General features: G+C 42.8%; 1 protein-coding gene across 1 annotated transcript in view; it reads left to right on the top strand.

The window, feature by feature from the left end:
* The first annotated feature begins 12,595 nt into the window (after nucleotides 1-12,595).
* The window catches only part of MYLK3 (myosin light chain kinase 3), a 63,236-nt gene continuing 59,253 nt past the window's right edge, over nucleotides 12,596-16,578 (top strand). The window contains exons 1-2 of the mRNA XM_043525946.1: nucleotides 12,596-12,672; nucleotides 12,953-13,069. Of these exons, the coding sequence (XP_043381881.1) occupies nucleotides 13,022-13,069 (48 nt within the window). The 5' untranslated portion in view covers nucleotides 12,596-12,672; nucleotides 12,953-13,021. The remainder of the gene's footprint in view (nucleotides 12,673-12,952; nucleotides 13,070-16,578) is intronic.

The following is a 16,578-nucleotide window of genomic DNA, read 5'->3' on the forward strand; positions in this document are numbered from 1 at the left end:
GTTTCTCTTCCAAGGGTATGAACAATGTAACTGCCAGCAGTTATAAGTTATTACACAGCCTTTAGACACAAGCACATTTATTCTAATGGTAAAAGCATTATAGAGAAAATATATATAAAAATAAAAGTTTCTATATGTGCGCTAAAAGCTTATCAGAGGTCACCTGTCAGTCTTATGGGACCTCAGTAGGTCCAAGTCCTTCCAACCCTTCCCAGGAAGGATTGGAACACCCCTTGGACAGAAGGTCCAGTTCATTTGTTGGATCAGAAAGCAGGCCCTGAGTCTGTTTAAACTCAGGCTATTTATTCAAAAGTTCTTTCTTTGTCTGTTGATCTCTTGAATCCAGTTTGAACAAGTATAGGTGAGCCCCTCGGGATGATGGTGGTACTTCTCTGGAGGTGTTATAACCAGGGTGAATTTGCCTCATCACCTCTTCACTGTTCTTCATTCCTGGTCATCTACCCCATGGAATTAGATACAATCCCTGGTCCACAATGATACATAAACATAATACAGTAAATCTCCCAAAAATATTGCAGGAAATTGCCATATTTGTTGCAATGGCATATTTTTATCCCATTGTTTACACTTAAAAGTAAACCAAATGTTATGACAGTTACTGTGCATTAAGCAGAAACTTTTAATGAACTGTCCACTCAGGAAAAAGACATGGGCATCATTGTAGTTTCAAATAACTTAGAATCCAGGAATCTGTAAGTAGTTCAAACGGTTCCTGTCAAGATGTAATACCTTGCTTTTATCAGTGCTGATTTCATCTGGCATGCTGGCCATTTTCCTAGTTTTACTAGGTGCCTCTGAAGTCCCGCATTGTCCTTTCTAGTCTAAATCTTGTATCACTTTACCATTTAACAATGCTGCTTTTTCTTGCCTTCCTGCTCTGTTTGCTTTCTGTGACTCAGTTGTGATTCATTAAGTTTTCTGTACACTGAGTCTGAGGGTTTTAACTTCCTCACTTTTAACTTCAGGGTTTTTAGATTAACGTCCTCTTTTAAAAAACAAAACAAACAGAAAAAAAAGTCTCCCCTTTCCCAAGTGAGCACAACAGTACTAGCTTTTCCTACGATCCCTCCACTGAGGCTGATGGAACTTATATGGCTGGTCACTTCATATTCTCCTTCTTCAGTGAATGATGCCTTTCATCACAGTGAGAGGGATTCCTTTCACTAAACTAGTATACAGAATATTAAAGCAAGTTGTTTCACTCTCTCTGTGTGTGAAATTGTTCTTCCACTATTAATCCTCTGTAAGTACTTTTATTTTAGACTGTATAGGTTCCATCATTTCTCTTAAGTTTTCAAGCTATTTTAGGGCAAATTCTCCCTGCAGATCCAGTCAGCTGAATTTGACTTCAGTATTCCGCTCTCCCTACCTCTTCAGAACTCATATTAAACATCCAGGGATGATTCAAGAATATAGGGAGGGCAGAACATCAGAGATGAGAGCCAAGAGGAGGATTTTGTTTCTGTCTTACTTTGACTTGTCTACTTTGAACATGGCTTCTGACTGACTATTCCAATGACTTGTTGTTTGCTTCCATTATTTTGAAGCAGAACACATTGACTTGACTAATGTACTCCTATAATCCTTAGGCACCCCAGGGAAATGCACCATATTTTGTGTCTAGCTTTATGAAATATAGATGGAGCTGACTACAATCAGTAAATAAAATAATTACCATTAGAAAAAGTCAGATTTTTTCCTGCTGCTACAAAGTGTTGCTTGTAGCTGCTAATTGATGAAACTAGATGTGGAACCTAAATGGAAGGTAAGCAATGTCACTCACACGAAAGGCATGGCACAGTAGTGTGTGCATTCCTTACCCCTTCCCACCTCCCAAAGATTGAAATGGTTGGAAAAATGAGAGCTCTTATTTGAGCAAACATATTTGTGTGCAGATTTGAATTTGAAATTGTACTTTCATCACTGGTTTCCTTTTCAATCTCCTTCAGCTTCTCCTGAGCTGGGAGCATTTCACCAGTTACATATTCTTCTCTGCCACCTATTCGGTGTATCCACCAGTAGGGAGAGGGCCACAATCTTCTGAGCCAGGGCTTGTGCTACTGCAGCTGATAATTAGGAACCAGAGGTGAGTGCTGTTTTCCTTGCAGAGGCCCCTTTACTGCCTTTAGTGTCATACTCTTCTGCAATTATTTCTGTGTCTCACTTCTCCTTACCCTTCAATGCCTTATTGTTAAATATTTTAAATTAATTTTTTGGTGTGGCTTGGCATCCTCCTTTTGTGCCTTATCCTGGAAAGTGCTGAACACCCACAACTTCTATTGAGAACAACGGCCATTCCATGTGCTCAGTGCTAGAGCTGACCCGTGGATGATGATCCTATTTCATGGCAATTTGGGGGGTTTTGAAATTAGTTATTGTTCTGCAGTGGAACAAAAACAAAATTTGTTGAATGTTTTTGCAAAAATGGAATTGTGTCAGTTTCTCTCTCTGGCTCAAAACCTGAGCTTTTCAATTCAGGGAGGTAAGGGTGTGCATATATGTGTGAGTGTGTAGCTGTAGCGTGGGGTTAGGACATTAGCCTGGGATGTGGGAGACCCAGGTTTTACTCCCTGCTCTGCTGCCTGGTTTTGAGAAGAGTTTTTCATCCCAGATCACTGAATCAAGCAAAGCAGGGATTTGAACCTGAGCCTCCCACCTCCCAGCTTGCTTTCAACCTGCCCAGTGAAAACTTCATCAAAACTGCTCTGTGTCAGTGAAAAGCTTCAGCTTTGATGAAACTGCATATTCTGGCAAAAATTCATTTTGTTGAAAATGTTCCAACTAGCTGTAATCAGCACTTCCGGAAGCAGGCCCATTGTGGGAGAAAAAATTATCTAAACACATGCATTATAGTGCTTGTGAAAGGTGCCAGTTGACAGCACTAGTACACAGTTTTATTTTACCTGCAGAGCACGTACAGCATGGGTGGAGAATGATAGTGTAAACTCTCTCCGTGCTTCTCCAACCCAAGGAATGAGAAGGGAGTTCATTCTCAATGCCATATAGTTCTTTGAGAGACACAAGGCAGATGAGATAATATCTTTTATTGGACCAACTTAAAAGATATTACCTCACCTACCTTGTCTCTCTTATACTCTGGGGCCAAACATTTATTTCTTTGGGCTATCTTGTAACATCACTCCTTAAGATGAATGGTAATGTGCTACTGTCAGGTCCATTGCTATTTCTTATGGCCCTCGCTGCACTGTGCCAGGTTACACTAAATTGGAAGCTAACATTTTTTTAAAAGGAGTTTGGTTTTCTTAAAAGTTTAAAATTCTTGATGTGCTAAAATACGTTTTTATTATCAAGCTTTCTAAAGGGATAAGTTAGTTTTATTCTCACTGATAGCATTGTTCATGAATTACAGCTATAGCTTTCTCACAGAAGATACACTGGGTGACAGGAGAATGTAATCTGTATTGAGTAGCTGCACCATGTGTCATAGTCATAATGTCAATAGTTTGTTTCTTTAACACACAAGCGGTCACTGAAATTATAACACATGAACATAAGAAACTGTTGAAAGAAAGAACAGCTGTCTATTGTACATAGTTTAGCGACAGGTGGGGCTTTCATTAAAATTACTCAGTGTCTACAGTTAAACTTCCTAAAGGAATGAAGTTTGAAATACTATGCTGTTTTTTTTAAAACCTGCTAAGCAACTTGGGCAGAATGAAAGTCAACAACTTAGAAATAAGTGAAATTAAACTGAGGGTATTTTAGTATCTTTTTAATGGAGTAAAGTGAAGATCCTGCATATATGAGTACTCTCTGTTTTCCCAGGAATCCACTCCTGATCCTTACCGGAACATACACACACTGCTATATGTCAAACAGAAAATGAATTAAAAAATAGAATATATCATATTCAAACAATGATTATTTTGCTACATCTTGATGTGTGATTGCTATGCGATGGCTGTGTCAATTTGACTAGATGCTGGCGAGAAGGCAGCTTTTTTTTTTTCCAAGCAGTTTGGCTGCCTTTCTTCCCTAACGACGTCAGTTTAGGCTTGCAAATTACAGAGTGATGTTGTTGTTGCTTTTACCTCACTGATTTCTATGCTTTGGACAACAGCAGAAAAAATGCAGACATTACAGTTATGGGTGAGACAAGGAAGTTGAATTCAGATGTGAATTCAGATTAGGTTTTAGCAATGGTTCAGCTTTCAGATTCCAGACCAGTTAGGGTTTAGGTTTAGACTAGATGGTACCAAGATCTTCAAAATTAGTCTTAAGAGTTTTTAGTCTAATGAAATCAGCTCACCTGGTGTGCAGCTATATTCAAAACTGGTTTCCTGATGTAGGACCAAAACATTAGCATGTGGGCTCAGGGATTTGAATCCAGTTACCATGTCTCTGAAATTTGAAGGGGCACAGATTTAAGAGCCTGGTGCCAGCCCACCTGCAGTTCGAAAGGTTCCTAACATCTGTTACTGTCACCTAATGGGGGAAGGCCTGTAGGTGTACACTGTCTCACTGGAGGGTCTCGTTCCCAGAGGCGAAGTCTTATACACTGTATTGCTTGCAATTGGGGCCTGATCTAACTCTTGCTGAAGTCACTTCAGACCCTTAAAGCATTTGAGGCTTGGTGCCATGTTTGAAGAATCTGCATGTTGGGGACTCTAAAGAGGATGGCAATTTCTGTTAGTGCTAATCCAAACTGTAAGTAAACAAAGCTGATTCTTAGCAATGAGGCTATTTAAAGAAAATGGCCTTCCTTTTAGGGATCCCTCTTGCATTTTCTGGGGAGTGAGGAGTGATGGGGAAAGACGTGTCTGTAGAAGTCCCACTAGAACTCTTTCACTGCCTTAGATACCTTTGGTAGGTGCTAGAATAGATTTTGGAAATACCAGGAATACATTGGCAGGGTATGTCACACACACACAACTGGGCATTAGACTTCTACTTTTTGTTACAATGAGATTGATTAGATGCTTCCTGGTTGAGAGAACTTGCTACACATGCACTACGTTGAGTTTTTGCACCTTGTCACTTCACAGTTATGGAAAACAAAGTCACAAAACTGAGGCTATGGAAACCCAGGATCACTCAGCATTGAAGATGGGGTGAATGATAAAGAAGTAATAGCTAATATGCAGGCTTTGTTCAAATGTCTATTGGTTTTCAAGTGAGGGAAGTCTATTGGATTCTTAGCAGAATTCCTGCTATGCCAAAACTGTCAGATCAGTTAACTTCTCAGAAAGTGATGAAGTTCTCTTATTGTCTCCTTTATTTCTGGTGATACAGAGAGCTTTCAATATTAAAGGAGAGTCTTTACCTCAGTGGTCCCCAAACTTTTTGAGGGTCGCACCCCCCTTATCCCTGTCTGCTTCCCCTGCCCCCCGAGCCAGGGTCGTGAGTGGGGCTGCAGCTTTGGGGGACGGGGTGCAGACAGGGATAAGGGGGCTGAGGCTGAGGATGGGTCTAGGGCCGAGAGCCGGGCATGGCCAGGGGCCAAGGCTGGGGTGGGAGTGGAACCGCAGCCAGGTTGTGGTGGGGGCTGGCAGCCAGGCCCTCCGTCAGGTGCAGCTCCACTCCAGCCTTGCGCTCAGCCTTGGCCCTGGGCTGGGAGTGGAGCCGCACTTAGGCTGGGGCCGAAGCCAGGAGTCAGGGATGCGGCTGGGGGCGGGGAGGGCTGAGTAGCGCTCCCTCCCCGGGTGATGCCTCAGCCCCTCCGGATGTTCCTCCACACCCCCTTAAGGGGGTGTTCCCCACACTTTGGGACCTCTAATTTACCTAGAGAAGCAAGTGCCCACTTTCTGGATGTGGCATTTTAGACATGAGAAGATATGTTAGATTTCTTTACATCTGAATTCTCCTGTGTTGGTGCCCCAAGGAGCTGTTGTTTATCCAGAAAAGCTACTTGTGATTTTTTGGATGGGACTAACCTTAGTTTCTTTAACTTTGATCAAGCCAGTTTATTGATTCCAAATTAGTCTCCCACTGGGCCCTGGGGTAGATTTTTGGTTGCATCTACTAACTGCATCTTTCCTTCTTAAAGGTGTCATTAAGCCCCTTTTTGGCTGACTTTGTGTAATGGACTTAATCCGTGCCAGGATTGTTCGAGGGTCTGAGCCTGTAGTTTTACTCAGGGTGAATACTCATCTGTTGAAAACTAGTTTAAAAAAAATTGACGAAAATTGGCAGGGAAATATATTTTCTGGTTTGTCAGGGGGGCCTTACACATAGGCAAGTTAACTTCTTAATTTTTCAAAGAGTACATTGAAACGTAACCCTGTAACTGTATTTTTTTAGTGATATGACCTTACAGTTTAAATAGATAGAAGTATCTAAAATTGGTAGCTAGGAAGCGATGATGGAGAGTTTGGTTGGAAGGTGAAAATTAGGGGAAATGTAGTAAACATAACTTAAGATAAATATTCAGGGATATGTTAATCCACAGAAATGCTCAGTAGCAGTCCTGATATGGAAGAAGTGTGTCCCAGAGGGTGCAGGATTATCCAGAAGTTTGGTCACTAGCCAATGTATTTGTCTGTCATTGTCGCTCCCATTTGTTTTACAAAGATCTAAAAGGCATCCTATCCAAAATGTTTAGCTTACATGTCTTGGCACCGGCCAGATTATGAAGCTGGCAACTTGTGTTGTATTGCTTACAACATTCACTGTGCTATCTACCAGCTAGAGAGAGACTCTGTTACTTAGTAACAGGGATGTTCGCATTCACACACAGCTGATGAATGTGCAGCTAAATGTAGTTCAGTGAAGGTTAAGGAAGTACAAGTTATACCCAGACTTCAGAACAGGAAACACATATTTTAATATCAGTATTGGTTATAACATTCAGTAGTCATGATTTCAAAACAGGTGGCAGTTACACACTGGAGAATGTGGCGTGTGAAATTGTTAGTTTCCAGTAACTTTATTGGATGTGTGAAATTTGATACGAGAGAACTTTGCAGAAAAAAAATCCAATTTTAAAAATATCAAAAGTAAAAATACACAGTAAATGGAAGGGATGAGGGGAAATATTTCATTTTGAACATCTGAGATCACTTAAACATGTTGGTTACCAAATTACCTTGAAAATTTAGACTTTGGGAAAAATCACAAAAATGGGGCACTGAGCGTATATCTGGAGTGATTAATGGAAGTGTGAGGTATAATACAAATTTGTTTTTCCTGAGGTGAAATTATTATCTTCTGCTATTTGTCATGTTCCAACCACCTTTCTCTCCATGCTTGCTTTCTTCCTATTTCTAGTTGTTCATTTTCTTTGTTGTTGTTCAATGATTAGTTTCAAGGTTTCTTTGCATGAGTTTATGGTATTTTTAAGGCGATGTTAGTGGTTTGTTCTCAGTTCTGTTTTTATGACTACAGCAACTCTTAAGGCAAACACTTTGACTTAAAGGGCCATGGAGAGATTAAAACTATGTAACAGCTTACTGAGATATCTTTGTGTCTATGGAAAAATGAGTGATTTTTAGGGTTTAATTGGTCAGTTCTCATTGTTAGCCAGCATGACTTGCTGTGGAATTTCCTTATGTAGCAAGGGCGTCAGGGGAACTGGGGTTAGAGGGAGAGGACACAAAGGGAGAGCTGTGTGGGGGATGAATGAGAGCTGGGGAGAGGAGGGAACCAGACAGTAGTCAGAAACTTGGGGATGCAAGGTGAGATCAAGGACGTATTGATATGGAGAGCTGAGGGAATCAGTCTGGGGGTTATAAGAGGTGATTTGGGGAAGGTAGACACCAGAGCTAGGGTGAACTGGCAGTGGGGAGGCCGAGGATGGGATAACAGGAGAATTTAAGGGGGAAAAGATGGGAAGGAGACTGAGACAAGTGGGGATTTTGGGTTGGGTAGAGTAGAGGGGGGCCATCTTGTGTACATTTCAGAGATCTCTGTGGCAGAAGTACGTTTGGCGAGATTGGGGCGGGGTGTCAGAAGGAACTTGGAAGGACAAACAGAAGGGGGATATTTGGGGAGAGAGGAAAGCCTGGGGGATTGGAGAAGAGATAATTAGGCTGCATTCAGGGAGGGCAGGATAGAATGGGTTGGAAGGAGGGGCAGGATTCTCCCCGTAGAATGGGCAGCAGTTCCTTCCCCAAACCCTGTGTGAGCTGAGTGAGACACAGGCCATCTGGATGGAGACGCTATATCTTCCTGATGCCTCTGGGGTTCCCCCATTTGCTGGCTCCCAGGCAATGAACTGCCTAGGCTTCCCCTGGTACTGTTATCTTTTGGGCATCCTCTGCCCCAAAAGGGGATTTTCCCTGTGTGGAGATGGCTACAGAGAAGTTAATGCATCTTCAGCATCTCACAGATTGTCAGGATGACCATGTACCCACCAGTAGGGGGGCTCAGAAGTGCTCATCTTAATTAAAATAGATCCTCAAATAATTTTCACAGTTTATTCAGAGTGAGGAAACACATCTTACTAGGAAGCTTTCCAAGGGCTAGACTGAACAAAGTTAGTGATGTTCTCCTTTGACTAGATATCCAGCAGCCCTACAGTACCAAAATCAATTACACACTACCCCCAGCCATAACATTGGGTATCATGCCTTCTCCTATAGCCCACCTAGCAAACTAAATTAGTTTACACCTCCCACTGTGGATGCAGAGCCAGGAAAATGAAATGTCACCTCTTCTACTGCCTTGATCCATTCTGAGGAGATGTGATTTCTCCTTTCAGCAGTCCAGCCCTAGAATAATCCCAACAGCAATTGTGTGGGTGCTAGATTGGTGAGGAGGCTGTAACATGACAGGAAAGACAGCCAGCTTTCCTCATTAGTGTCTTCTGCACTCTCCCAACAGAACATCTTCTCACTAATTTAAATACCGTGGAACTGGAAGTCAAGGATGTGAGAGTGTGTGTGTGCTACTGAACACCTAGTATGTATGCCTCCGTATTCCAGCTCCAAATGTAAAGCGATTAATGAAGCTAATTTCACCTATACGTACAGCATTCCACAAGCTTCGACATTTCACATGTACTTCTGTGAATCTCATTCACAGAAACCACAGGTCCTGTGGTCGATCGACCATTTGAGTTAGAGGAACTCATTACCAAGTGTACTGCTGTGGCTGCTGTTGTTCTGGCTAGAGTCATAGAAGAAGATTGTGTTAATGAAATGAATACCTAATGCGGAACAGGGTAGTCCAAGCGAGAGCTGAGAGCCTGAGAAAATCTATTATACAACATCAATGACAGCCAATTCATTTCCCTTTCTTCTTTACCATCATTGGAAAAACCTGTTACAAGACTAAGAAGAGCTGCTGTAGTATATGAGCTAAAATATTACCACATGTGAGAAGGTCAGTGTCCACACTTTCACTGTGGGGCATTTTGTTTTATTTTTGGAGTATCACAGATTTTGTTTAATTTCAGGTGTTTACAGAGTCAAGTGAAGTTTACACAGCTTGTGACATTCCCCATTCAAAAATAACCAGCTATCGAATAACTTGTTCCGGTTATGAGCATTACAGAAAATAACATACTTCACCACATCGACACTAGTGACAGTGCATGTCCATGCATGTGGTTGTACCATAACCCCCCATTATCCAAACCTAAACCCCAGAGGCCTGTGTCTGGAGGCAAGTAAAGGGTGAGTTAGCTAGAACGCCTGAGGGGTGTAGGTAAGTACACGCCTTAGGCTGTGGCCAGTTTGCAGTGTGAATGGGGATAAGGGACGTGTGCGGGGTCTCAGGTTTCAGTAGTCCTCTACCCCCATTCCCTGAACCCTTTCAACTAACCCTTACCTAATCTATAAAGGTCTCTGCCCGTTTTCACTGATAGTAGTGTGCTGTGCTGACTACATCACAACAGCTTTCCACTGCACTCTTTACAGCTCAGTACAGGTGACAATGGATCCAGCTCTGAAAGCAGCTGCCTGACCTGCCTATTGTACCTGGGTGCTGATCCATGTGTGGTCAGAGTACACTGTGCTCCATGATTTCACCTGCAGCGGCAGGGCCATTCATGTCTGCCAGGAAATTTCACGGCGGCTGGAGCAGGTGGATGTTCAGCGGACTCCAGCCCAGAGCTGGGAAGGCATAAAGCACTTGAGGCTCCTGTACAGGAGCTGAAAAGACTCGAACAGTCTCTCGAGGAGGGCGTGTTGTAGATTGCCCTTCTGTGTGCAGCTTGACTGGGTGAAGTCAAGGGCTCCCAGTTCAGAGCCTGAAGTGGCACATGTGATCCTGCACCTCTAGCCAGAGGAGATGGTTGAAGAACCCCTCCCCTGATGAGTCTGAAGAGGGTTCTGAGCCTCAGCAGGAATCAGAGCCTGAGGCCGGCAAGAGACAATGGACTCCAGGTTTTGCAGTACAAATCCCCTTTGCTTTGTGCTTACAATCAGGCCTCTCCCATGTTGGAAGCATATTTATGTAAGCAGTGTCAGGATGAGCTCCACCCTGACATCTGGTGGTGAGGTGTGGCAAGTTGTGGAAAAGAACTTCAGGGGCCGATCTCATTTGCATAGGCACACCCACCCCGCCTAGAATGTGGCCATAGCTGCCCAAATGGTCACTTTGGCTGCTGTGGGATCCCCAGTGTCTCTGTTATTGGGGCAGGAAGAATAACTTGCTATTACCCTGATTATGGGAACTGTACTTGGCCTTTTGTTATGATGGAGGGATTCACCATCAACTAAGTAGCACTCGCTAGGCAAGGGTCATGGGTTTCAAAACTCTGTGAATTGAGAGAGGCTGGGGATAAGTATTAATACTTGGTGGCATGGGCCCCTGGGTGAGGGCCTTACATGCTAATTGCATTTCCTCCTCTCTCCACTGTGGAATATCAGAGCTAATTTTGATTCCATTAGGAGTCTAGTTACAGGCTGCTGAGCTCACTTTGGGCTAATGGTGCACCAGCACTGAGGCTCCCCTACTACAAGCTGAATTCATTAAAGAGCTGAACTGACTAAGAGCTGAAATCACTGAGCGTTGTGTTAAGTAGTGGGGGAGCCTGAAGATATATTGTGGAGTAGTTTGTGGGATGGCGGGAGCTGCTTATGGGCAGCGGAGCCGAGCGAAGCAGTTCGTGGGGTGGCTGGCGGAGCGGAGCGAAGGCCTATGGAGCTGTGGGGTGGTCAGCTTCAGATCACGTAAGGTGCCCCTTACCTCTCCCCTCCCCTGACCCCATCTCCACCCAGGTTGGGAGGTAAAGCTCTGCAGATAAACTTTTGAACTCTGGGGCTGCCCTGACCAGGGAAAGAGACTTTTGGGTCATTGGACTTTTGGGACTTTGGGTGATTTGGGGTTGCTGGACTCAGAACCAAAGGGAAAGAGCATGCCCCAGTTTGCTTGGGGTGGGGTTTTGCTCATGGGTTGTGTTATGAATCCTGTTGGTGATGTTTCCCCAACATAATGCCACGTTGTTTCTCTCTGTTATTAAAAGGCTTTTGCTACACTCAGACTATGTGCTTGCAAGAGGGGAAGTATTGCCTCTTGGAGGCGCCCAGCGGGGGTGGTATATATTTGTCCCAGGTCACTGGGTGGGGGCTCGAGCCGGTTTGCATTGTGTTATTGGAATGAATCCCCTAGATATTGAACCCGGCCCTTGTTGCTGCCAACTCTGACGGGCAGAAGGGTTACATTTAAAAGCAAAACAAATTACTTCCTATTGTGTTTCATTGATAAATGTAATGCGACTGGTTGGACCCATGTGTATTCTGGGATCTGTACATGATTAGGTGGCCTGCTGCTTGTATTCTGATGTCAAGGCACAGCATTTATTGTATGTGTTTTTGAACATAGCACTATTCAGAGTTTACACTTGTTGATCTAATGAAGTCATTTCTCTAAAATGGAGGAACAGCACTCGTGCAAAGGGGAAAAATATATTTTTTTTTAAATAAAAATTTTCAGCAGCCACAAATCACGGCCTGATGTAATAAATAAACCAAGAAAACCCCTCCACCCCCTAAAATATACCTACCTGATTATATTTGTGTTTCTGTCATAGAGTGGAGAACTAGAGTCGTGCAGTGGCATAATATCTGGCCTTACACCTCCCCATTCACATCTGTTTCCCTGGGCTGCCCTGATCTCACTTGCCTTTAATCCTCTGCCTGCTGCTGTCCTCGAGGATTGCTCCCATGGAGTAGGGCTGTGTGCCATTTGGTGGTACAGAACTGCTGCCTGGTTTCCCCAATTCTGCCCTCTATCCTCGCTCAGTGAAATTGCACCAGGTCTGCTTCCAGAAGCCTCTCCCTGGCCATAAGGGCTGGAATTGCTTTGTAAAGTCTGCTTTGCATGTATAATTAGCTGCACATGTTTGACTGGAGCAAGATGTGCAAATATGGCCTTTATGATGCTTTTAATCTGCTTTTATGGCTTGCATGCTTGCAGTTAATTTTTTAAAGTGTTTGCTAGCTGGATGGGCTTTCCCTAGTTTACTCAGCTGCAGACATAATGCCCACCCATTCTGGCATACAGAGCACTGGCAGAGTAATTCAAGAATGAGAAAACTGCCAACAATTATAACTATTAGTAGTCTACAGGGCAAATTCATCCCTGGTGTAAAGTTGCATGCGCTAATAGTTACCTCAGGGAGGAATATGTCCCGGTATCAGTTACTTAAATAGAAGCAGCCCCACTGAAGCTGTCATTGCTAATGTGTTTCCTTTGTGAAGCAAATAGTGAGAGCAGGATACTGAAGGTTTAACAATGGAATAAAATGTGAGAGTCTTATGGCCTGGGGGAAGATTCCTTATGTAAGGGGATCCACAGTGTAAAATAAATATTAATTAGGTGGGGAGGTTTTCAGACCTGACCTTTAACATTAATCCATTCTGAGTGAAGCAGCTATAGAAACATGCTCACTCATAGTGAGGTTCTGACATCCAGGAATCACTTGTTCTTAGAGGATGTCTCATCTGCAAAAACTTTTCAGAAACCCTTGAGTACTTGCTCTGATCAGATACTGATTCTCTCTCTCTCTTTTTTTTTTTTTTTTAAGTTTTCTCATACACAGTGCTTTGTTGCATCCATCTGAGTGTCCTTGTGTCTGTCCTGGGAACGCTGCTATATGCTGGTATCCAGTTCTAGTCTGTGTGGATGGAAGCGGAATGAAAGGGTAAGTGTTGGTAGAATTTGGAAGCTGAGTTTGAGTTTGATATGGGCTTCAGAAAATTTAATCAGAGCTTGAGTTTTTGGGCAGGGAGTGCTAACCTTCCTATGGTCTGTATCCTGAATTGTGGGAGAGAACATGGGCAAAAGAACTGAAGCTTCTTCTTGTATATTTCTTTGCAAGCAAGTAAGTTACGTCTGCTCTGAACTACACATAGTTGAAACCTGCTGTAGATAAAGAACGATAATAGATGGTAAATTCCTTGAGGCAGGGACCATAGCTCCCACTCAGTCTATAGAGCATTGAGCACATTGTCAGCACTTGGTAAGGGCCTGATCCTGGGAGGTGAGGGAAGTCACCTATAAGGACTGAATTCTCCCTCATTTTGCATTGACTTTAGTGGGAGTTGCTTGCTAAGCACCTCACAGCATCTGGTTCTAAAAAACCCAAACTTCTTAATCTACCTTTTTGTCCTGTATTAATCTTCACTCTGCATATCCTAACCCTGTTGAACAATGTCCACACACTTCAGTGACTAATGGAAATATCAGATATCTTGTATGAAAGAAAGAAACTTCAGTTTAAGGATAGCAGACTCTATGTGCGTCTCTGAAAGGTGAAGGCCATATTTTGTTTTAGAGCAGTAACTTGATTTTTCTGTGTCACTTTTGTTTTCATATTTCACACAGTAGTAGGAACTTGTACGCAACATATCAAGGTTAGAGCCCCTGGTCATTTTTATAATAGCTTTGCATTTATTCTAGACATACTGTCTGCTGCACATTGAATACTACATTTAAAATGGGGCTTTTTGTAAGTAACTCTTAGAATATCTACATATGAATGCTGAGGACTAAATTCTGCTCTCATTTACACTGGTGTAAATCCAGACAAATTACTCTGGATTTATATAGGTGCATTTGAGAGGAAAATTTGGCCTTGTGTCTGTTATTCTGTTTGCTGATCTAGTACAACAAATTGGATCATTTGATTTTCTTCTGTTGCAAACTGAATGTCATTGTTATATGACCGCTTTTGTTAGTTGCTTTTAGAATCTTTGTGTAAAGTATCCAACAGTCTGAACTACAAGAGCCAAATAGAAGGTAAAAAGTAAGCTTCATGTTCAGTCTTTACAAATGTGGAGAGAGTGGAAAAGCTGGTGGATCTGAGCATCATAATTATATTCTTAATTATTAATAATACTGCAGTAAAGTATCATTTTACGCTACCCTTCTGTATTTAGATCTGATAATGGAAGGTTGCAGGCTGAACATTGCTTGTTCCAGTCTCTCTGCCAAATTTCCTAACAGATTCTCTTTGTCGTGCAAGCTTGCCCAGTTGGCTTGATGCTTACATGCTTTTGGTGCCACATTAAGTAATATAATATCTTTGTAAAATACAAAGCAACAGTGCAATTGTTTGTACCCTCTCAAAATTAGCTGCATTTTCATTGTGTATCATTTGTGACACTATAAAACACACCCTGTCTTGTATGAATAAAAACCTTGTCCTATCTTGTATGGATGCAGGGAGCCTTTTCTCTTTCCTCAGTGCTGCACCCAGGCAGGAATAAAGCATGATGCATTTGTCCTGGACATCCGGGAAGAAACACAAGATTCAAGGGATGTGGTTTAAACTAGGATGTTATTTAATTAACTTAACTCCTCTGGGAACTACCCAACATAACTCATACAGTGCAGGTTATCATTCCTTCCACAGTCATTTCTATTTGGTAGAGGTCTGCCATTGGCCCCCTGCCCCTCACCTCTCCACAGCTTGTTTCCAGCCCATTGCTTGGATCCAACTGCCCCCTCCTAATATGAGGACTAGGGGGAGTTGAAAAGGGGGTGTCTCCTCACTGAACCAGACATTGGGAGCCTCAATCCTGTCCCCGAACTTCTTTATGGGATGCCTTCTCCTAAATCCACATCCAATTCCTATTTATCAGGAAACTGGGCCCCTATCAAATGAGAACCTGCACTGGGCACCTTTAAGGTTGTGAGGGTTGCAGTCTATGACTTCCCTAAGACCTAGGACAGGGGCCGTGTTCAACCTCTTGGTTCCTGAGTGCCTGGTGTTGTCTGGCAGCAGACATTGGGGGTAGGGAAGCATACATTGAGCTTCATTTGAGCAGCTGTAAGGAATGTTGCTGAGTGTGCGGTCCTAGGGCCCCCTGAACTATCTTGTCCTGTGCAGGAAGAATAGCTTAGGAGCCCTTCTCTTGGTGGCTAATTCTCCTGTCCATATAGCAGAGGACTAAGGGCTGGATTTTGCCTAGATTGCAAAATATGCATCTGGGTACTGATTTGGGTTTTGAAGCTCCTGAATTTTGGTGGTGTTTTGGGTCTGAGATTTTAGTCTAGTGCTATCTTTAATAATAGTAACAAGAATAATATAGAATATTAATAGATACTAAATCCTGGGATCTCCAAAAGCTTTGTAAACTTTGTAAAGCTTTGTGAGATAGGAAAGTATTAATAACCCAGTATTACAGATGAGAAAAACGATGCACAGAGATAAAGTACAAAGTCACATAGGAAGTCTATGACCAGATCCAGAGGCAGAGCCCATCTTTCCTGACTCTTAGAGCATGTGATTTAGTCAGGAGTAAGCTGTATAGATCACAAGTCAAGATGTACTGTAAATATTGCACAATAGATATGCTTCCCCCCCCCGCCCCCAAGAGCTTATATTGCACCATCCGAAGCCCTAAGCCGATTTCTCCATTTGCAGGTCTCCTCCATCCCCTTCACCTGAACGTTAAAATGGCCTCTATTCTGATGTAGGTTAGCACAATTGAAAAACATGCCTAGCAAGGTCAAAATACAGACCATTTGCAAGACAGGCCGTGATTGTTTCAGTATATCAAGGTGTCCTGAACCAGTCTGTCCCTTGGTTTTAACCACACGATGATCGTTCCCTCACCCGTTAGTTCTTTGGCTGTGTCTGCACTGACACAAAAGTGACTTTTTATACAGTGAGATAACGAATGGCAATAGTTACCTCGCTGGAAAATCCTAAGTAAAGACAAGACACTTGTAGATTTTACCACAAGATAGGTTTCAGAGTAACAGCCGTGTTAGTCTGTATTCGCAAAAAGAAAAGGAGTACTTGTGGCAGCTCACTTCATCGGATGCATCCGATGAAGTGAGCTGTAGCTCACGAAAGCTTATGCTCAAATAAATTGGTTAGTCTCTAAGGTGCCACAAGTACTCCTTTTCTTTTTACCACAAGATAGATAGGTGACACCCACCACCCCTGGTTAACCTCACCAGCTTTTCCTCATGATAAAAGTACAGTGCCTTGTCTCCACTATGTTTTTACTGCAGGATAGGTAATGCTCATTAGTTACCCCACAGTAAAACACACCTTTTTTAATCAGTGAAGACATAGCCTGTGCTAATTCCAAAAGCTGTCTTCAGTGACACTCATGCATCTCCACTGCAGTCACTGGCCCTAAGAAAAGGACTGTCACTTTGTATATCAGGATCCTACTTTACTCTTTCCCAATGTAA

This window comes from Chelonia mydas, chromosome 12, assembly GCF_015237465.2.
Source record: "Chelonia mydas isolate rCheMyd1 chromosome 12, rCheMyd1.pri.v2, whole genome shotgun sequence".
Taxonomy (NCBI): Eukaryota; Metazoa; Chordata; order Testudines; family Cheloniidae; genus Chelonia; species Chelonia mydas.